The sequence below is a fragment of the Colletotrichum destructivum genome, chromosome 1, assembly GCF_034447905.1.
Source record: "Colletotrichum destructivum chromosome 1, complete sequence".
Classification (NCBI taxonomy): domain Eukaryota; kingdom Fungi; phylum Ascomycota; class Sordariomycetes; order Glomerellales; family Glomerellaceae; genus Colletotrichum; species Colletotrichum destructivum.
In genome coordinates, this window is record NC_085896.1 from 1,979,111 (window position 1) to 1,999,465 (window position 20,355).

A 20,355-nucleotide genomic window follows, 5' to 3' on the forward strand; every position below is an offset into this window, starting at 1 on the left:
GTGGTTACGCACTAGTGTGTCCCGTAGTCCCGAAGGTAAGAGGCCCACCCGCCTCGCCGCGGCAAGGCGGGCGGGCGGGCGGCGATGTCACAGTCTCAATCAGAATTACCCAAGCGGCCAACAACTTCCGGCGCGCCCCCGAGAAGCATGACCGCACCGCGCATGGGACTATGCCAACACGTATGGTTGGCTCACCACACAAACACACACACATCATTTCATATTTCTCACGAACCGGGCCTACCCGCAGCGAGAATCGCTTCCCGAGAAAGTGTCACAGCCGCCCCCCTCGAACAAGGCCTGGCCCGCAGAAAAGGAACAAGAGATTGCCACGCGGATTGGTCGAGGACTGAGGAAAACGAGTCTTCCTTTGATCTGGGGGCGCTCAACCGAGCCGGCGTTGTATCACCCAACCATGCGAGGTCGAGCAGATCACCAACGGTCACGTTGGACCACCATCATCGAACCAAAACCCCAGTCTGGGACCGGGGGTCTGGGATTCGCATCTCGACGGGATACTCCTTCTGGAAACGTCTTTTTATCATAATTTCCCCCTTCTTATTCATCTTCTTATCCCTCTTCTCACTGAGCGTTGCGCCCAGAGGCTTGCGTGGTCGTTGGCTGCAAGGCGAGTCGTTGAGTCGCGTCCGCTCTCGCTCGTGCTGCGTTGAAGCCTCCCCATACGTAAGTCCACGCAAAACAGTCGGTCTGGCTCACCGGTTCGATAGCAGGGAATGCAAACTTGGTTCCCTGCTGCACTGCATTTTCCGACGTCACGCCTTAGCCAAGCGAAGAAGCAAAAACCCTATCTCTGTGCTCCTGGCTCACCATCCTGTGTTTCCCGACCTTGCATATCGGCGTCCCGACACCGAGGGCGTGACGGAAGTGGACAGGAGGCATCCCCTTCCTCGAGTGACGCCCATGTGGTGTATCCCCATTCGGCCGGATCGTGGGTGTACAGCCATCGGCAAATGGTGTTCTCTTTCCAGAGTTTCACGCATGTTGCAGTCGGTCGTACCACGCTACGTTCAGTTGCTGCTCAATCAACATGTTTTGCGGCTTGAGATAGTCTCCCAGAGTAGTCTTTGATCTGACTTTCCCCCTTCCGACCACCCCTATCTATCTGTCTGCTTCCTCTTGGGCACGATAAGAGAGACAGCAAGCAAGCGGGGACCCCATTTCCCAATGACCACCCCGGACAAGCATGTAGTACACCGACCCCCTTCACCGCTACTATCCTCTCTCATGCAGGTCAGATACAACACTATCCTCGCTCATACCCAAGCTCCCAAAAGCCGGGCCACGACAGACCACCAACACCCCCGGCCGGTACTAGGATACCGTGCCGCGGGAGCCCACTTGACAACCTTCCCCCTTTTTCTCGGCGCAGCTAGCCGAATGCAGGCGGGGGAGGAGGGCCAGGATCGAAAAGAACCGGCTTCGGCGATGTGCCATGGATTGCAACGCGTCTCGCGCTCGCTGGTTCCACGGAAGACGCCTTTCCATTCTCCTTCCCGTGGGTCTCTAAAGCAGCCGGTCTCGTCTCCCACGAAACGGAGCGAGAATGTGCGAATCGCATGCTGCAGGGTCTCGCGTGATTCGGTGACTGGACTGTCGTGCTCCCGAAAGAACACACACGCCCCGCCCTCTTCAGTGTACCACAGAGAGTGTGTAAGAGACACAGATCTCACTCGGGCTGCAGCGGCTCACAACAGCTTCCCAGCCTCAGCCAGAGCAGCGAGAGATAGCCCGCCGACCAGTCCTTGGGGAGCAAGACACGGCTACATACCAGGCGAGGGTGAGAAGGGATAGGGTGGAGGAATCGCCAGTCGTCTCCATTCTGAGACCGCGAGCGAGGTTTTGTGTGGTCAATTTCAGCGTCGGCGGGCTTGACTTCTTTGCATGTACAGAGTAAGCCTTCGTGCATCGATGCGTTGCGCTGTGCAACAACGGTTGACAAATGCAAGTCAGGCAAAACCGCCGGCCGCCCTTTCTGTTTGCTGTGTTGTTATCGAAAACGTCAACGTTTCAACCGTCACGATACGGCCGTGATAGGGACCGCATCCCGATGTTGCGGGTGTAGTCTTGGCACGCAGGCCCAGAAGAGGTTTGTCACACTGGTCCAATTCGACAAAGCTCGCCTTGCCGAGTCATTGTTCGCATGTTCCGGAACCGTTTCGTCAGAACCAATGGTGAGAAGCACGAGATATATGCTGGGTCTGGGCTGGGGCTGGAAGGACGCGGCCAGTTCGGCGTGCCGCCGCCGTTGATGCTGTTGCTACTTAGCACCTTGCGATTGGATCGAGAAAAGGTCGGACGGCCGAATTGGAAGTTGTAGCCGCCAACCTGCGCTGTCTTCTTGTATCTGTCCCCCCTCATACGTCCCGCGGGCGGGTTACCATTGGAGAAAGATACCCAGCGCATCTGCCAGATATGTTGACAGCAGCATATGTAATAGCAGATGACAGGTATGTTTCATGTTACTGTTAAGAAACATCGGTCGGAAGTGGTATGATGGTAGCAACAGACCACCGATCCTTCCCTATTCTCCCAAGACAATCTCCCTCCCCTCTCCTTGTCCGCGGCAGCATCATCGAGTCCTGTGATGAGTCTCCAGTGGGAACATGCCGCTGTGGCATCTCTCCCCGAACGAGCGTCGAATGGGAGAGGTCGTCAGAAGCCCCCGGAGCTTTCGTCTTCGGCTCGTCCTCCGCATCCGATTCGCGACTGGGCCATGGCTTGGCCAGCCCGCGATTGCAGCTCATATGATTGATTCTCTTGGCCAAGGGCGTCTTGTCTCGGGGGACATGTCATGCCGGCTCTGTTGATCACCCGTTCCAGACCCCGCCCATCCTAAGCCTCTGCAGCAGCCACCCCTCTTTGCCTGCGTTTGCCAAGTTCCCAGGACTTGGTCAAGACTGCACTGCCGGTTCGGAGTCAAAAACAAGATAGGACAAGGCAGCAAAAGCCCCTGGCGGTTGCGCCGCCAGGTGTCTCCCTATACGTTTGACTGACTTTTCAGAGGGTCGTCCTTGGCCCAACCTGCAGCAGCTGACGATAGCCTCTCCTTTCTGCAGAATATCTCATGTGTAGCACGGGAGAGGAAGAAAGTAAGAGGGAAATGTAGAAAAAGATAGAAGCAATGCCATGTCTCAGATGGTACGTCTCCTAGCCATCACCGCCTCTTGGGTTGGTTGTGCCTCGGCCGCGGAAATCCTCTCGTTTTGCGCGGAAGCGGCGCGCGTTTCCCGGATCCGCAGGACACTGCAAGCTGTCTTGGAGAGCGGCAATGGTGATGCTCACGTCGTTGGGTCATCCTCGATTGCAAGGGCCCCGGTCTTTGGTTTTGCTTCTTCTTTTCCTGGCGTCTTGCAACAATAAGCCACCGACGGAAGTGGTTGACAGCCACTCAGATGCTGGGTCCATGCATCTGAGTCAGACCCGTCATCCGACACACGCAAGTCGTGCATGCACTCCAAGCCACCTGGGCCGGCTGCCTTCGTATGCCCATAGACACGATCACATCGTGAGATTTGGGAAGCATGGGTCCTTGAACGTCCCGGCCGAGCGCCCTGTGGCGAACAACTGTCATCTCGTTGTTGGGTCGATGTCTTGTTCGTGCGGAAAGCCTGGCCGGAACAGTAAGACGTAGACTCTCAGAGGGACCCTGACGGCCAGTCCATTTAATAATGTACGAATACATGCGGGACCCCCTCCCCGCCACTTGGTCAATTTCAACGGCCGCGAGAAACGCAGAATACGGCAAGGCGTTTCGATACGAAAGTGTAAATCAGCACACAGAAACTCGGCCGCTGAAACAGGCGCAACTGCGCTCCCTTCCCGAAACAACGCGGGCTGCTTATGCCGGCCCTTGCTATCCCCCCCCCTTAACGTGGTGCCAGTGGAGGTGATTTGTCGCAAACAATATGCAGCTTATTAGTGACGGCCGCGAGGGTCCAGACCATAAGATTGACCGATCAAGCGACGATCACAGCCAAGGAGGTCGACAGCCTGCGTCAAAGAAGCCTGCCGTAGCGCAGATGGCCACCTCAAATGTCATGTGATGCCAAGAATCTCGATGTTGCTGCTCTTCATCTGTTTGGGACGCGACGAGTATCATCTCCCAGAGCCAATTACTCGGAGACGCTGCTGGTCGCAATCAAAGTTGATGTTGGCAACTTGCGTCAGGTCTCTGACTGGACGGAAAGCCTGTCGCTGCACGAGTGGTGGTCAGAACCCAACGTCGTCAGATTTGAGGCTCAAGAGGGCAAATGTCACGATGTGGGGGATCAACGGCACTTTGGGTGTGTGTGTGAGTGAGTGTGTGAGTGTGTGTTGGGAAGTCCCACTTGCAGTTGTCTTCCCCCACGAGCCATGCTTCCCCGGACGCACGACTTTGCATATGGGGTGCATATGCCTGTGTTGAAATGACGTCTCAGCCTTGTGACACCAGACAATCGCATACCCCATCCCAACGTCATGAGCTCCATATTTGGCCACCCGTCTTGAGTGTACACCGGAGAGACATAGAGAAATATATCCATACTGTCCTCTCCAATGCCAGCAAACTTGAATCGCGATCACAACCACGCGAGAAAGCGAAAGGGTATGTGTAGCATGTGTGTTGTATCATGGGCCGCCATCATTGGCGGAAGACCCTCTTGGGTGGGCTCCGAGCGACACCCTTGTCGGAGGTGTCAAGTTGTGGTCTAGACGCCTGCAGAAAATGCCGGTGGTGATTCGGATGGGGTTTCCGTCGCGCGTTTAAGCATGGTCACTGCACTGCAGTTGCTTACAACCGGTGAGGAGGCTAGCTGCATCAGTACCCAACTCGGGCCTCCTTGATCCGTTGAGCGATGGTGATAGACGTTGGCGGGCTGACCTCTGCTGTTTCGCTATCTACTGCACGGCGGCCACCATGTGGTCTCTTGTATAGGTACGGACGAACCTGCCGGCCTGCAGTGTGTCTACATGGCTTTTGTGCTCGCGTTTGACGAAAAGATCAAATGACGCCTCTCAGAAACAAACAACCGGACGAGTGTGAGAGTCGAGGAGCGTCGTCGCTCCGCATCTGAACGTACTTCGGTGGATGTGAAGCGAGACAGCCTCAAAGAAGCCCAGATCCTCCTGCGCCGTATTGCGGGAACCATCGGGTTGAGGCGCCAGATCAATCGTGGAAAGCGAACTTCAGCCGTCCGGGCCGCAGCCCGGCAGACGGTCGGTCACTTAACATTTCACTGGGTTGTGCGCATGCGCGTGCGAGCTGGTAGAAGGTGCTCCCTCCATGAGATCCGAATTGGAGACTTCGACGAGGAAGGTACATATTATGTGTGAGACGCAACTGTGATTGCAGGTCCATGTGTGGGCAAGGCTCGAAGGGTGTCGAGGTAATGGCACAGCTTGTCTAATGCGATGAGATGTTGTGCGTCCCTCACACAGCGGGCCAGTCGTCGACGGCGGACGGTGGAAGTGAAACAGCTATTAAAAGCATCGGCGACTTCCCAACCGGACAGTCTGCGACAGCCGCGACTCGCCGCAACAGCGTGGCTCGAGCCTGGCGTTGCAGATCATCCGTCACCAACCTCTTCCACACGACGGGCAGCTATGGCGGTTGAGGCGAGCGAAGTCACCTGCACCAACACGAACCCGTTCTCTACAGAAGCACACAGAGAGCCGGGCTGCAACGCGTGCATTTCCTTGATTGCCGGGTTGCGAGAGCGAGCTATCTGCCGTCGCGAACGTGTACAAGCATAGCGGTGACCGTCGCATCTTTTGGGAACCGACTTGTGATAGCGCGGACGTGTTCGTAAAAAAGGAGAGCGAGGATCGTCAATCCTTAACGGGCCTACAATCAGAGCCCGCTATTGGCGCAGCGGCAGAAGCGGCCAGGTGCACTCTGGGCGTATACGGCACGAGCATCGGGTCATGGGCGAAGCCACCCGAGGCTATCAGTTAATCGTTTCTTCGCTGCACCTGAGTCGTTCGTCTATGCCCAGGACGACTAATAGAAAGGGCTCGAAGGGGGGTGGTTCGTCATTGGGGACGTGGTTTGGTGGTGTACACAAGTATTTGATTCTGACCAAAGAGCAACGGCTACTCTACCACGTCCAGCACGGTCGAAACCGCCGAGTTGCAGGGGTATTCCGGCCTGTCTGCGAGGTGGTGGCTGTCGGGTCTGGACGTGCTTGTACGAACACTCCTGAAAAGTTTCCAAAGCAAAGGGCAGGCACACTGCGGGTCTGGAGCGTGTGCGTACATGCATGGTGGCATGCACGCTGCGGCTGCCGTCACTGTGTCCCTCGTCTGCTAACGCAGCTGATGGTCAAGGTCAAGCGGTGAGATGGGGCCTGGATGCAACCCGTTTGGTCGGGCTTCTGACCACCCAAAAGCGAGCTGATATCAACCACAACGACATCGCAAGCAGTGACGGCAGGCACATAGGCGACGTCAGGGGGGTCTTGGGAATAGGATGACGAGGTCGGCCACTGCTCAATTTTGTTTTGTTTTGTTTTGTTCCTCAACCGCCTTCGACGAGCTCAGAGCCGGTGCCGGAACGAAAAGGGGGGGGGATAAAGGCGGCGGATCGGAGGCAGCATCTCGCCTACCTCCCTACCTCTGGAACACCAAACTGGTATCGCGAGTAGGTGGCTGACAAGTGGGCAGTAGTGCTGCGTTAGTCGTCAGTGCGCATCTCGGGCTTCAGTACAAGTAACTGTAGTACCTCTGGCGGCCCTTTGGTGCACAGCAATGTTGCGTGTGAAGGAAGACAAGACCACCAGCATCGAGATAAAGGGACTTGGCATCGGAAAAGAGTGCTAGTCATAGTCGAACGGTCCGCCGGCGACTTGGGAGCTGGCTTGAAGCCGTTCTTTGACGGAGTCCTTGGAGGAGGGGGTCAAAGTGGTCCGGAGGTACTGGAAAGGGGGGCATTCTGTGAGTGATGAGTGGCTGAGATGCTGTAGTGAAAGAGATTCGGCCAGATGACACAAGGTCAAAAGATTTAGAGACGGAGGGAAGGCTCCCTGTCTGCTGTCTGTTGCTCGGCCGGTGCCCATTCCATATCCAAGTCGAAGGAAAGATGCCCGCTTATGCTTGTAAGCTGCACATAACCACCAAGCATCAGCACTACGGTAAGTGGCAGCGCAAGCACGCTTTGGAACCGCCCCAGAAACACCAGAACCGGCAGGGCAGGAAGCAGGAACTCGTTGCCTTCACACATTAGACATACATGTCTGGGATGGGACACAGACTCACTTCTCATTCGAAGTCCGCAAAGAGAAAAGAAACACTAATGGAGAGGAAAAGAAAAGCTGCCGAGGGTAAAAAGGAAAGACAGAAAAAGAAGGAAAGAAAGAACGAGGATGGAAACCTCTACCTGCAAGGCCAGTCGTCAGCTTGCCGGCAGGACCTGACCTCATAGCTTTGCGTACTGTATGTATGTACATTGACACTTGCCTCTATTCAGAACTTGCAAGCAACAAGGGTCGATGGGATATTGGATGCCGCAATTTTCGATCTAATTCATTCGTTTCCCTCCATTCTCTATACCTGGCCGTGTACATATCTGCGGGGTTTCTCAGGTAGAGAGACCCTTGAGTAACATGTTGTGTTTCTCAATATCCCTCACCATCGTTACGCATCCTTATTCGTCTCATTCCGGCCATTCGGCTCACGTTTTCATCTCTGTACCGACCCAACCGACTCCGTTCCGACCCCCGCCTTCCTCGGTCGGCGAACGAGGCCTTTCCCACTAGATTTCCTTTCTTCCCTCGTCAGCTGCAGCATTGTTCTGAGACTTGAGGACTTGATGAACACTACCCAATTCAACGATACGGTGGAGGTCGGGTGTTCGTTCTGTACAAGCAGTTAAGACCCCTATAAAAAAAACCACCTAAGGCAGGGAAGGTATATGTGTGGTCTCGGTACCTACTCAGATCCCTCATCCCAACCTCTAATCTTGACCCCCCCTCCTCGCCCCACTCTGGCCGTGACAGAAGCGTGTGAAGGAGACAGACAGGATGCGCTATTCTCGTCACTGGACCACCGGTCGTTGGTAATAACGACGGACAAAGGCCGTCAACCGCACCTGACTGCCATGCAAGACATGACGGGTATCTCATATTTCTTGCATACGACGAGGTTTCGTGCAACACGAGGAGCATATCGGATTAAATGCCTTGTCACCGGCGTCCGGTCTGACCGCACGTCGTCACAAGCATCATCCATCAACCTGTCATATATACACACCTCCTACGGGGCGCTTGTCACCGAACTCCCCGATCTGCAGTATTGGCATCGCCATTGGGCCGTGGGCTGTGCTACCATTATTGATTTCTTTTTATATATAACCTGCGGCATGGCCCTGAAGTGTCATTTAAGCTTCTCTTCACCTCCCTTGTAACGTGTCAGCGTGTGTGTCCGGGTGAGGTCGTGTTCGGTCGGAGTTTGTGTCCCTTTCTATGTATTCCCTTGGCTGTCCGTTCCCATTTTGGGGGCCCAATTTCTAAACACTCATCTCCATCCCCCCCCCCCGTTCGTGTCCTCACCTCGAACTCCATCTTCCATGTTCCGTGCTTTCGCTCCGTTGGCACCACCGCAGCGAGCAGGTATCATACATAGGCATGCATGAGTAGCCCCGGCACTAACCAGGGCGCGCCCAGCAGGACCCTTGGCGAAGACCTGTTTCCATCCATCAACCGAGTCCAGACCCTCATTTGACACTCAGCCCAGAAGCTGCAGGCTCTTGTTCCGTTTACATCCACTTACACCATCTCGGACCTTGGGGGAGAGTCCAGGTGCACCTCGTCGACAGCTTTCCATAGTCTGTGTGCCTCTCGTCCGTCCTTACCACCAACACTGCCACTGCCACCACCATCACCATTTATCCATCATTGTTTACGACAACAGTAACACAATCTTCATCATCACCAACATCGGCAAACACCATCATAGATGCTCCACTCCTCACACAAACCAGCCAGCATGGTAGTTCCCCATAGCCACGCTCGACTTTCGAGGGTGGATGCCGGATTCTCATCTCCCGAACCGTCTAGCCAGCACTTCCCTGGCAACAGCAACGGGCCAATAATACCAGCCACTCACTGTCTTCGGTCGCAGCAAAAAGGTACCGCGCCAGGCAGGCCACCGCCCACTGACTATTGCCCGCTACATACTGCCCGCTACAACTGCACTATGGGCGTGATACTCTGCGTGCTCGTGTCTGTGGCTGCTGCCATCACAGGCTTCACGTCTGCTAGCAAACGAAACGAGCCAAACAATTCTGCCACTGACATATCTCGGCGCTGTGAAATCAAGTAAGTCGCCCGGTCGCCATGCACATGCGCTACACGACTACATAACACCAACGAGTCCCGCCTCACCCTACCAACCATACCCAAGTACCTACGTAGCCTGCCTTAGGTAGGTAAGTACCCATAGGCACTTAGCTACAATCCATACCTGCCATCACAGCACACCAACTCACCACACCCATCTTTCACCCAACCTCCCTTCCTCGCCTTCCTTGCCTTACATACTTTACCTTAGGTATCTACTTCATAAACCAACCCGCCTACCGACTGCACTGCACAGCACTACACACACAGTGATACGCTACGGCTGCTTGTGGCAGTAGACCTAGACCGTACTTACCCTTTTGGGCGATCCGTGCCTGCCTGTGTGGCAGGTATGCAGCTGGTGCTGTACGCTGTACCTGCTTCTGCTTTCAGGCTCCTTCCTGCCATCATCCCTTCCACCCACCCACCACTTCACCTTTCTTCCCTCCAATAACCATCATCATCTTCACTATCCCAACCTTCCCCCCTCGCTTCTTCCCCCCCTCCAGAGACACCGTTTGACGACTGCACTTCGTCTTGCCATACTTGTACGCACCCCAAGACCTATAGGGTTTCCTTCTCATTCTCGCCTTCTTTCCCTGTTGCCTTCTTTTTTTCATCTGACCCGCCTTTTCTCTCACCACACTGACGCGCTTGGAGATTTCGTCGTCGCTCGTTCTTTAGGCGGGGGGAAAACACAGAGGAAAAGCTCGGTACTGACCCCGGCTGTCGGCAGGCTCAGCTCAGCAACTAAGCAGCTGTTGCCGTTCTCCATCGTCTATACTACCTGCTCCGGATACTGCGTACATCGCTCTCACCTCACGAATATACTTGGCGGATACCTCTCCAGCGTCACGCCCCCCCTTCCCCTGTCTTTCAACCCGAGGCCTCTTGCTACCTGTTACCTGCTCTTTCCCAGTCACAAGCTTCCCGTTCCTTGGTTTCCTCCGTCCAAGGTCTCATTCTCGCTCTGTTGCGGCAAACCCAAGTCGAGCCCACCCAGTCGAGGTATCCAGAATTCAGCTCCCACTGGCCCAACTCCCCTCAGTTTCCAAGGAAGGGGCCGCGCCTTTCTTGCCTCTCAGATCGGGGCACAGCCTGCCTCTGCTTTGCATTCGAGCCCACCTTGCCAGAAAAATCCCGCCCCACCGGTCCTCGGCCGCCGAGTATCTGACAAGTCTTGACTCGACTACCAGGGACTTCGGAGTGGCTTTTCGCCACTGGAGCAAGTCAGGCGACCGACCCCACCACTACTCCAACTGAAGGGCCCCTCTGTACCGCCCTGTGGTCCTGTGGGTTCGACCTGCACACCCCCGGCACCACGAGCCTTTGGGAACGCACCCTTTGGCATTTGCACGACACCCCCCGGTCTCAGCGCTCCCGACCCCTACCTACCCCCCGGTACCACCTGCACCACCTGCACCCAGAGCAAGACCCAGAACCTTTCAGACGGGCGGATAATTGCCTGCCAGGCCACTCGCGTCTCCAGTCAGTCGCTTGTGCCTTGCAAGAACATCTTGCTTGGGCCCGAAACGAGATCTCGTGTCTCTTTGCGTCGCTCCTGTGGACTCCCACTTCCCTTGCGACTTACTTACAGAGGTATCCGTACCGGGCCTCCAACTCGCCACGGGAAACCACGCCGACCTGCGTCTACAACGCGCAAGTGGCATATCTGGCAATGGTGTGAAATCAATATCCTACTTTCCCCCGGATCACGAATTGTAAGTCCTCTTCGTCCTTTCCCTCTCTTTCCGTCCCCCCCTTCCCTTTTCCCTTTCCCGTACAGGGGGGACATCTTTCCTTCACTTGTTGTTTCTGACATCTATTTTCTTCTCCCTCACAGTCCTCACACACCATGGCTGGTGTCGAGAAGCCGCCGCTGCCGATGCGGCTCGACAACAGCACGAGCCCGAAAGCCAACTTGACCTGCGACGAATACGACGCCTTCTCCTGTTTCCTCCTCGACGAAACACTTTGCTACTATCCGCTGGTCTTGCTGTTGGTGTTCATCGTCTCGGCCGCTACCTACAGCATCGTGACGGCGCCCAAAGAAGAAGATGAGGCCAGCGCAGACGCTCAGGGCCCGGGCGGCAAACGGCTGCCCGTTTCGAAGAAGAAGAAGCGCCGTGGCGAGAACGACCCCGAACGCAAAAGATTCGGTGCCATTCTGTCCCCGACCTCCAGAACATGGCTCACGTGGATCTCCGCCGCCGTGTTCCTCACGTTCGTCTCCAATGCCATTGCTCACTTCAGCTATGTAATGAAGGAGCTGGAAGGAGCCGTTCAGGGTGCTAAGGATTCGCGCTCTATGATCGTACGCCATGCCCAACGCCCATCCGTCCCCGAAACTTTGGCTAATTGGAAACAGGTCTACCTCATTGCATCGCCAAACTTGTATCTCTACCTCCTCACCACGCTCATCGAATGGCACGAAGCCCCGACAATAGCTCACTTCGTCACCTGGTCTCTCGCTCTCATTGGCGAGCTGATCATCTGCATCTGCACCATTCTCGAGGTCACAAACCCTAAAGCCCCCAAGACGTCTCGGGTCGAGTCACCACAGCCGCACATTTCCAAGTGGGCCGTGGCAGATATCATCCTCGGCGTCGTTCGCATCGTTTTGATGATGCTCCTCGTTGGTATTTATGTCGCGGCTTGGTTCCGAAACCCCCAGCAAATGGAAAACAAGTTCGAGGAACAGAACTCATCGCAACGTGCGGAGGAGACGACGCCTTTGCTTAATGGCCACCGGATGTCGTACAGCAGTCAGAACGGGCGATCGGTTCGAACCTCGCGAAACGGGAGCACTGTCGGCAACACTAATGGCACAGCCGAGGGTACCGCCGTAGCTAAGGACTGCAAAGAACCCGGCTTCTATCGACCCGACAAAGCACCCCATAAGAGCTGGTGGGAGTATGTCCGGAGCTACCAGGTCTTTTTCGAGTACCAATGGCCTAAGGGATCGCCGCACCTGCAGTTACTCTTCGCTATCTGCGTGGTCCTCTTACTCACGCAACGTGCCGTCAACGTCCTCGTCCCACTGGTTGTTGGTTGGCTGACTAGGGAGCTGACTCTCCAACAAGCCCCCTGGGCTGCTCTCGCCCTCCTCATCTTTCTTCGGCTACTGCAGGGGACGGGCATGCTTCTTGATGCGTTCCGTGCCATCCTATGGGTGCCAATTTCACAAAATTCTTATAGAGCTCTAACGTCAGCAGCCTTTGAGCACGTCCACTCCCTCAGCCTGGATTTCCATCTGGGGAAGCGAACCGGAGAAGTCCTCTCTGCCTTGAATAAAGGCGCATCAATTAATTCCTTCCTCGAGCAGGCGACGTTCTCGGTCTTGCCCATGATTATTGATCTTGTCTTCGCCGTTTGCTTCTTTTGCTACTTTTTCGACGCAACCTACGGAGCCATCGTCAGTTGTTTGACATTCTGGTATTTGTTCCTGACCATTCGCATGGCACAAACGAGGGCAGATCAGCGACGAACTATGAGCAACGCCGACAGAGAGGAAGAAGCAGTGAAGAACGACTCGATCACTAGCTACGAGACGGTCAAGTACTTCAACGCCGAGGAATGGGAGTTTAAGCGCTATCGGAACGCGATTCAAGCCTACCAGGACGCCGAAAAGCAGGTCACTTGGGGGGCGAACCGGATGAACGTTATTCAGGCCTTCGTCTTCATGGTCGGATTCAGCGTGGTTATGATTTTCGGGGCTTACCAGGTGACACGTGGCGACATGGATGTCGGCCGTTTCCTGACCCTCATGACGTTTCTCAACCAGTTGCAGACGCCTCTAAACATCTTCGGGTCCTTCTACCGGACCATCCAACAGGCAATGATCTCGGGCGAACGCCTTTTGGAGCTGTTCAAGGTTAGGCCCACCGTGGTTGACTCGCCGGGAGCAAGACCCTTGTCGGAATGCCATGGCAACATCCGGTGGAACAAGGTTGCGTTCAACTACGACCCAAAGAATAAGGCCCTCAAAGATCTTGACTTTGAATGCAAGCCCGGTACCACGACGGCGTTTGTGGGCGAATCCGGCGGTGGCAAGTCGACTGTTTTCCGCCTGATGTTTCGATACTACAACACCTCCTCCGGCAGCATCGAGATCGACGGCCAGGACGTCAAGGACCTTACTATCGATTCGGTCCGGCGTTTTATTGGAGTTGTTCCGCAGGACACCACCATGTTCAACGATACCCTGATGTATAATCTCAGATACGCCAACCAAGCCGCCACCGACGAAGAAGTATTTGAAGCCTGCCGGGCCGCCAGCATTCACGATCGAATCATGTCCTTCCCGGATCAGTACAACACGAAGGTCGGCGAGCGTGGTCTCAAGCTCAGCGGTGGAGAGCGACAACGGGTCGCGATTGCGCGGACGATTCTCAAGAACCCCAAGATCATCATGCTTGACGAAGCCACGTCGGCTCTCGATGCGCATACCGAGCAGCAGATCCAGGACAGACTGGGGCATCTCGGCCAGGGCCGGACATTGCTCATCATTGCGTACGTATTCTGACCCCACTGCGCTGTTGGTTTTGAAGGTCACAATATCTAACACGGGTCATAGGCACCGACTGTCTACCATCACGCATGCTGACCAGATCATCGTCCTTAACAATGGCACCATCGCTGAGAAGGGCACTCATGATCAACTGGTTGCTGCTAACGGACGGTACGCCTCAATGTGGGAGAGACAAGTGCAGGCAGAACGCGCCGCCGAGAAGGCCCGTGCTGCAAGTAGGAAGGCACAGAAACTTCTTAGAAAGGCGAACATTGTCTCCAAGAAGCAGACGGACGGGCACTCGGACGGCTACACTAGCCTTGATTCGTCCACGATCCTGCCCGGCAGCTCAGGGAACAACTCAAAGGCCAACACCACCGGAGAGGATTCATCCAGCTCCTCCAGCAGCTCTGATGCAGAGTCCATCCACAGTGTCCACAACGATTCGGACCATTCCGACCATTCCGACCGCTCTGGTAGCTCTGGTCGACATTAGCTGTTCCAACGGATAGAACAAGACCAATATCTGGACACTGTCGGCCCCCTGGATACACAGCATCAGCACACAGCTTCAGCCCTCTCAACCAAGCACTGCTACTGATGGCAATGTTTGTTAACTAAACCCAAACATGCCCTCTTTATTGACTATAAACCCCCTAATCTGCAGCTTCCTACAGCAGGACTGCACATTTCCTTTACGAATACAACGAGGCACGCGCCTTTTATGACCCAGGTACAACGGATTAACGGCTTAAGATTGCATCAAACCGGCGACTCGGAGTTTGGAGTTCACACACATACACATTTCTTTACCCTTTGGCTATGGGATCTCAAAAGCTGAGAGGACTTTCACAAGTACAACAAAAACGACAACCCTCAGAATTGGTATTTTGGGCCTGGCTCGGTTGGTTGGCCAGTAGGGTCACTTTTTCTCGACTATTGCCACCGGACACGCTCTCACTTCCTACCTTCTATGGTTGCAAACCACCCAGCCCCCTTCGTTTCATAATCTGTGTGTACAACAACTGGATGCGACTCGTCTTTTTCTTGAATGGACAGAGCATTCTTTTCTTCTTCATTACCATCATCATCATACAGGAGGGAAAGAACTTCTCCTTTAATTATGAGCTCTCAACAGCAACCTTTCTTTCGATCACAGATCGACACCTGCCACCATGGGCAGCTTGTTCTGCATTGCATCGCAGAGACCGAATTCATCACGTTCGATGAGACTCAAAATCACTTGTCTGGGCCTGCATCAGCTTGGAAGGCTGGAGGGGCTGGGTTTCGGAAGGTCATTCTGGGACGAGGAACAGTTGCGCGGCGGCGGACTTGCATTTTGATGAACGTTGCTTTTAAAAATCCCTTGCCATCCACACGATGGGTGCAACAGGTAAACTATTAGAAAGCCTGCTTTGGCCCTTTTTCCTTTTTTTCCGCACCTTCATCTTTTCCCTATTGTCTTATCTGGACAATGCACAAGGGAATATGCCAGAGGTTCATAGTGGCTGGTTATAATGCCACCTCTCTTCTCCTTTCAGTTATTATTAGTATTGGGGCAGCGGCTGGGAATCGCCTTGCGACAACCCAAGACTCAAGGTCCATAGACAGTAGTGATCGCGCGCAAGACTTTGCGACGCCATAGATCCGGTTTGCTCAAATGCTCAAGGCACTCCAAGAACAATCATTGTTATGTGTTTGATGTGTGACATGCTGTGTTGCATGCTAGGTCTTACACCTGATCAGATCTCCTGACGGCTGACTGTACCTGCTGACGGTTCTAGTGCAGCACCCAGATTCACAATGTATATATCAGTGATTACAATTGATATGGTATTGCATAATGCCACAGAGATTAGGTCGCACGTCATCGGTATATGATCTACTCCTGAGCTGATAATCAAGTTCAATAGACCTTTGGGCGGACATGAGCCGGAGCAAACCCCCCGCCCCTTTTTATAAACATAATTGACCAGACAGAGTCAGACACGCGTGCGACTTCCTCTCTATTGAACTTGATCCGCCTCATCTTCTATGCCTGTATCTGACCCGTCTCCACGTCAATAATCACCCTCAAGAGCTAAGGTAGGCATTGCCTCAATCTGCCGCGGCCTTTATACCAATTTGTCCCCTTTTGCCAAGATACATCTAGGAAAAAGGGGGCCACAGGGCTGAGTTGTGTAAGATATGGCGACCGAGATAGCCACCGTGAGCGAGTGCATGTTGTGAGGCTGAGCGGGCGCGAGGCCTTGCTCAAGTGGTGTGGAGGTAGGTTGGTCAAGTCGCGCAGGAGGGTGCGCCGGCATTGTTCACGAACACAGACCTGTCTCACCTCACTCATTCCTCATCACCACTACCACCAGCGACCTGTCCTTGGCACCCTGCCCCTCAGCCACCGGCATGTCGCATAACCAACTAGACGACGCAATCTGACTGTTTTTTGAGTACCCGTCGATAGCCGGATAATGATGACCGAAGTCTGATGTCGTGTGCTTCGCCAATGTTGATCTGTCTTCCTCTTGAGGACTCGGTGTGATCCATTGAGCACCTATTTAGGGCCTTCGGTTTTCTGGGACCAATAAGTCATGGCCTGCGCGTGCTGGGCACCGTCGTTTTTTTGCGTATGTAAATAGGTCAGCCGGGCGAGACGGCTCGATACCACCTCGCGTGTCGCGATTTGAATGCATTGCATACGATGCGACAGCCGCCAAGCCATTCCAAACAATTGTGGTCAGGAACTTTGGACATCTCCATTGTGGCAAATAATTATCCCCCAGAATGCCTCAATTCTCATCTTTCTGGGTATTAGTGTATAGCCGCGAGTTGTGATAGCACAGATGCAAGCGAATGTCTTCGTGAACTCTAGGGACACCAATACCGGTTCGTCTCAATACCTCGGATAAGGAATTCCGTATTCATGTTCCTATTTCGTGTGACCATTGGTAGGCCTGGCTCTGGGCGCACTGCTGCTCCGTCCGGAAGCGTGGCCATTGCTCTTGTCGTCGGCCAAGGCTTGCTTCCTCCTCTTCTCGGTTTCGTCATCAACGTCGGTGGCTTCAGCGTCGCTGCGGTCGTCTTCCGCAATATCGTAGCGGAGGAAGCGGTACGCAATGCGAAAGATGTAGAACAGCCAAAAGAGGTTCAAAGCTTGGAGGGACGCGAGGAGACCGAGAGTGATGTACTGCGAAAGGGTGCACTTGTACTGTTGTGTGGCCCAGTTCAACTCGAATGGTCCGACAGTGGTGTACTCCGTGAAGAGGGAGAGGATGATTTTAAGGTTAATGAAATGGCGCAGGTAAATCCAGACACACATGAAGAGGAAAAAGTAAGGCCCTACAATGGGCGAGTCGATGTAGTTCAAAACCTTGGACGTCTATCAAACCCGTTAGACTTCCTCGCCGTTCCATGACTGGTTGCTGCTCTGATGAACAGATGATCTAGGGAAAGGAGCATGTACTTACTGCGAGGAAGAAATCGCTAATGTCGTGTGTCGAGTATACTGCCAATCCCATGTACGTAAAGTGGAAGCGGTAGCTGAGGCCGATCAAGGCAAGACTGACAATATGATGGCCAACCAGCTCCTTGAAGTCCTTACGGGGCTTCTCCATACCCAGCAGCAAGACGATTGCCTGCTGGGCCCAATACGCCGCCTGGAAGAGATAGTAGAACTTGAAGCCGGCCTCGTGGGTCATGTGCGGAAAGTCCTCGTACATGCCACGCGTGTTGTAATACCAGACGGGCGTCTTACTCATTACGTATAAACCAGCGGGACCGAGGCATCCAAAGTAGATGGCAGTGTACATCTGCTCCATGAAGCGAGCCTGCTTGCCCCGGGATCGAATGCCAGCGGCACGGGCCAATGGTCGCAAGAGCTCCTGCATGACAAATTCGCGAGTAAAGGTCAGGACGACCGTGTAAAAGGACACAAAGGCAATGTCCCAGAGACCTTTGCCATATTGAGCCGGGGCGCCAGGATTGGCAGGGTCGGGCGGCAAGCGGTACGAGAGGAATATGAAGCGATGTACGGGATTCGAATCGTTGGGCTTGACAGCATAAAGGGCGGCGGTGATGGCGACGATGAGGGCGGGCACGAGGTACGTGTGTCTAGTCATGGCCTGACGAATGCGAGATAGGCCGCCGCGAGCACGGCGGCGTTTTGAGAGGCGTTTAGTAGATTCAGTCTGCAATAGAGCGACGAAGGGTCAGTTCTGCTGAATGGACAGCGATAGAGGCTCTGGTGTTTGCATCTCTAGTCATGAGGCTTGCTACGCGTAGAGAGAAGAGATGGACGGGAGAGGGGTTATTACAGGCGTGATGGGGCCGTCGATGGCTCCGTAGGTTGCGAGCGCGGGACCAGTATCGCCGGCGCGGATGTCTTGCCCAAGTGCGCTGGACTTTCGTCGTCTTGTTGTCGTCGTCGTCGTCGTCGTCGTCGTTGTTCGAGACGTGTTGAGGGAATGGTCGACGACGGAGTGCAATTGGTCGACGGAGGTGTTGAGAAGAGGGAATGGTTCGGAGTCGGCCATGATGACAGAAGCTTGCTGCCACTGCAGGCGTCTCAGGTCGTTTAAAGGAGGTCGGCTGGGGTAAGGGCCAGCAGACACAGAGGAGTAGAGAGAAGGCGAATTTGACTTTGGAAGCTGTCGGCAAGTGCGGAGAAGGACAACCAGGCAAGGAAGTCGTGGGTTGAAAGGGAGGAATTCGGTTTATTAGACGTCGAGAAGGTCAGAGGGAAGGGGGGGCGTTGTCGATCATGAAAGTTTGGAAGGGAAAAAGACAGGGCGAACGTGGTCGGCGGGCCGGTGGAGCAGAAGGAGCTGGCAAAGTGCATGTGCGAGCGCACCGCTGATGGGTCAAACTCGGGGACGAGCTCAAGGTTGTTCCCTGAGTCTTCTGTGTTTCGTCGTGGGAATTCGTCTGACCGAGAGACTAGTCGTCTGGTTGCCTTTTCGACCGCAATGCGGTCAAAGAGTAGGAGTAGCAGTAGGAGTAGCGGCAGCGGCAGCGGCAGCGGAGCAGCAGCAGAGGCAATGGGGAGAGGGCTTGGGGGTCAGATCAGTTCAAACAGAAGGGATCAGACACGGAGAGGGGGGACAGAAACAAGCAAACGAACGCACGTCTGTCACGAATCATGAGATTGAGCCAAACAAGAGGAAAACAAACTTGAGCAGCAACAAAATCGTGAGAAGCTATCGAGGGAAAAGAAGGCCAGCAGGGGTGAAAAGAAAAAAAGAGAATGGGAAAGAAAAATAAAAACACCCCCACGATACCAGGGAGCACAACTATCAACCAATTAAACAAGGTAGAAAGACGGGGGGGGGGGTTGCGGGGAAGTGGTGAATGGTCGCAGTACCTAATCTGCCGGGTGGGACTGCTCGGGGCGCTCCATCGTACCCGTGATCACCCCCTGCTTTTCGTTCCAGGCCCGGGTCACCTTACCTCATCTTGCATTTGGCGCACCCCGCTGCAGGAGACGTTGTATCCGTCCCTGGCATTACTTGCCATGCACGACACCTACGATGTAGGTACGCCATGCAGCACAAGCAAACCGACGCTGTATGCTACCCTCCATTTCCGTCCTCACCAATACGCCCTCTCCAGCCTTGCCAACAACAGTCGACACAAGATACCTAGGCATGCACCGAACGGTAAGTGCACACACGTGTGAATTGCTACGGTATCAAAAGCAGAACCAGGGCCACCCTTTTGAGATGGGTATCAACGGCATAGCGAAGCAAATGTTCCTTTCCCCCATTCATCTGCATCTCGATGGCATACCAGCAGTGATGTTTGTCCCCAGCTTGCGCTCTTGAGATTTACAAAGCCAGGTTGCAGTGTTGTACTTTTTGTGCCTTGGATCACGACGCAGCGAAGCTGGGCTGATAGCTCTTCGAGCGGACAAGTCAAGCCAACCTCGTCATCGAGATGGGAACATGCACCTCTGCGGGACTGTGATGCGTACATCAAGCTCGATGCCGAGAACAAAGACACGCGGGAGCAAATGACACGCTGGCAACACAATGTTCACAATGCATTATCATATCTACCTCTGTTGCGTTCTTTGTCCCCTCCCGTTCTCGCCCAGTAGACAGCGAGTGATAAGCAAAGGGGGAGGGGTGGTGGGGCAAGAAGATGGACGGCAACTTTCCTCTTTGTCGAGTCGCGCCTCTCTCTCTCTTTGCCGTTCCATTAGCGGAAACTCCCATCTCACCAAAAAAAGACACCGTGGATGTCTTGACAAACGAAACTCAGTCCGGCGGAGGCTTCGTGTTATCATGTGTCGGTCGTCTTACCCAGCAACAAGAAAGAAGTCGTCGCCTGTGAACGAGCATTAGCCAGGCCGGCCCACTCATCCTTGACGGCCTCAGTTACAGGCCATCAGCTTCATCATCGTCGATGCTTCGCCTTTCTCGTGTCGGGTTACTTTGCTTGGGCGGGAAGAGAAGTCCAGGTGGTCATCATTTCCACCTCCAGAAATTACTGCTTCGTTGCACGAGCCAATCGCCATCG

General features: G+C 54.4%; 3 protein-coding genes across 3 annotated transcripts; 2 read left to right on the top strand and 1 right to left on the bottom strand.

Annotated features, from left to right (window-relative positions):
* Nucleotides 1–1,185: 1,185 nt before the first annotated feature.
* Nucleotides 1,186–3,294, top strand: CDEST_00616 (uncharacterized protein; the record flags this gene model as incomplete). The annotated part of the gene is made up of 1 exon (XM_062916775.1): nt 1,186–3,294. One exon carries the CDS (start codon nt 1,186–1,188, stop codon nt 1,810–1,812), a length of 627 nt encoding a protein of 208 aa, XP_062772826.1. The 3' UTR covers nt 1,813–3,294.
* Nucleotides 3,295–9,847: 6,553 nt separating this feature from the next.
* Nucleotides 9,848–16,645, top strand: CDEST_00617 (Putative Type 1 protein exporter). Its single transcript, XM_062916776.1, has 4 exons — nt 9,848–11,056; nt 11,179–11,649; nt 11,704–13,847; nt 13,912–16,645. Exons 2-4 carry the CDS (start codon nt 11,191–11,193, stop codon nt 14,339–14,341), a joined length of 3,033 nt encoding a protein of 1,010 aa, XP_062772827.1. The 5' UTR covers nt 9,848–11,056; nt 11,179–11,190; the 3' UTR covers nt 14,342–16,645.
* A 1-nt stretch (nt 16,646) lies between these two features.
* CDEST_00618 (Putative TRAM1-like protein) lies at nt 16,647–19,062 on the bottom strand. Its single transcript, XM_062916777.1, has 3 exons — nt 18,153–19,062; nt 17,307–18,026; nt 16,647–17,218 (listed from the first exon to the last, which is right to left on the bottom strand). The coding sequence occupies exons 1-3, from the start codon at nt 18,369–18,371 to the stop codon at nt 16,769–16,771; spliced, it is 1,389 nt and encodes a 462-aa protein (XP_062772828.1). The 5' UTR covers nt 18,372–19,062; the 3' UTR covers nt 16,647–16,768.
* Nucleotides 19,063–20,355: the final 1,293 nt, after the last annotated feature.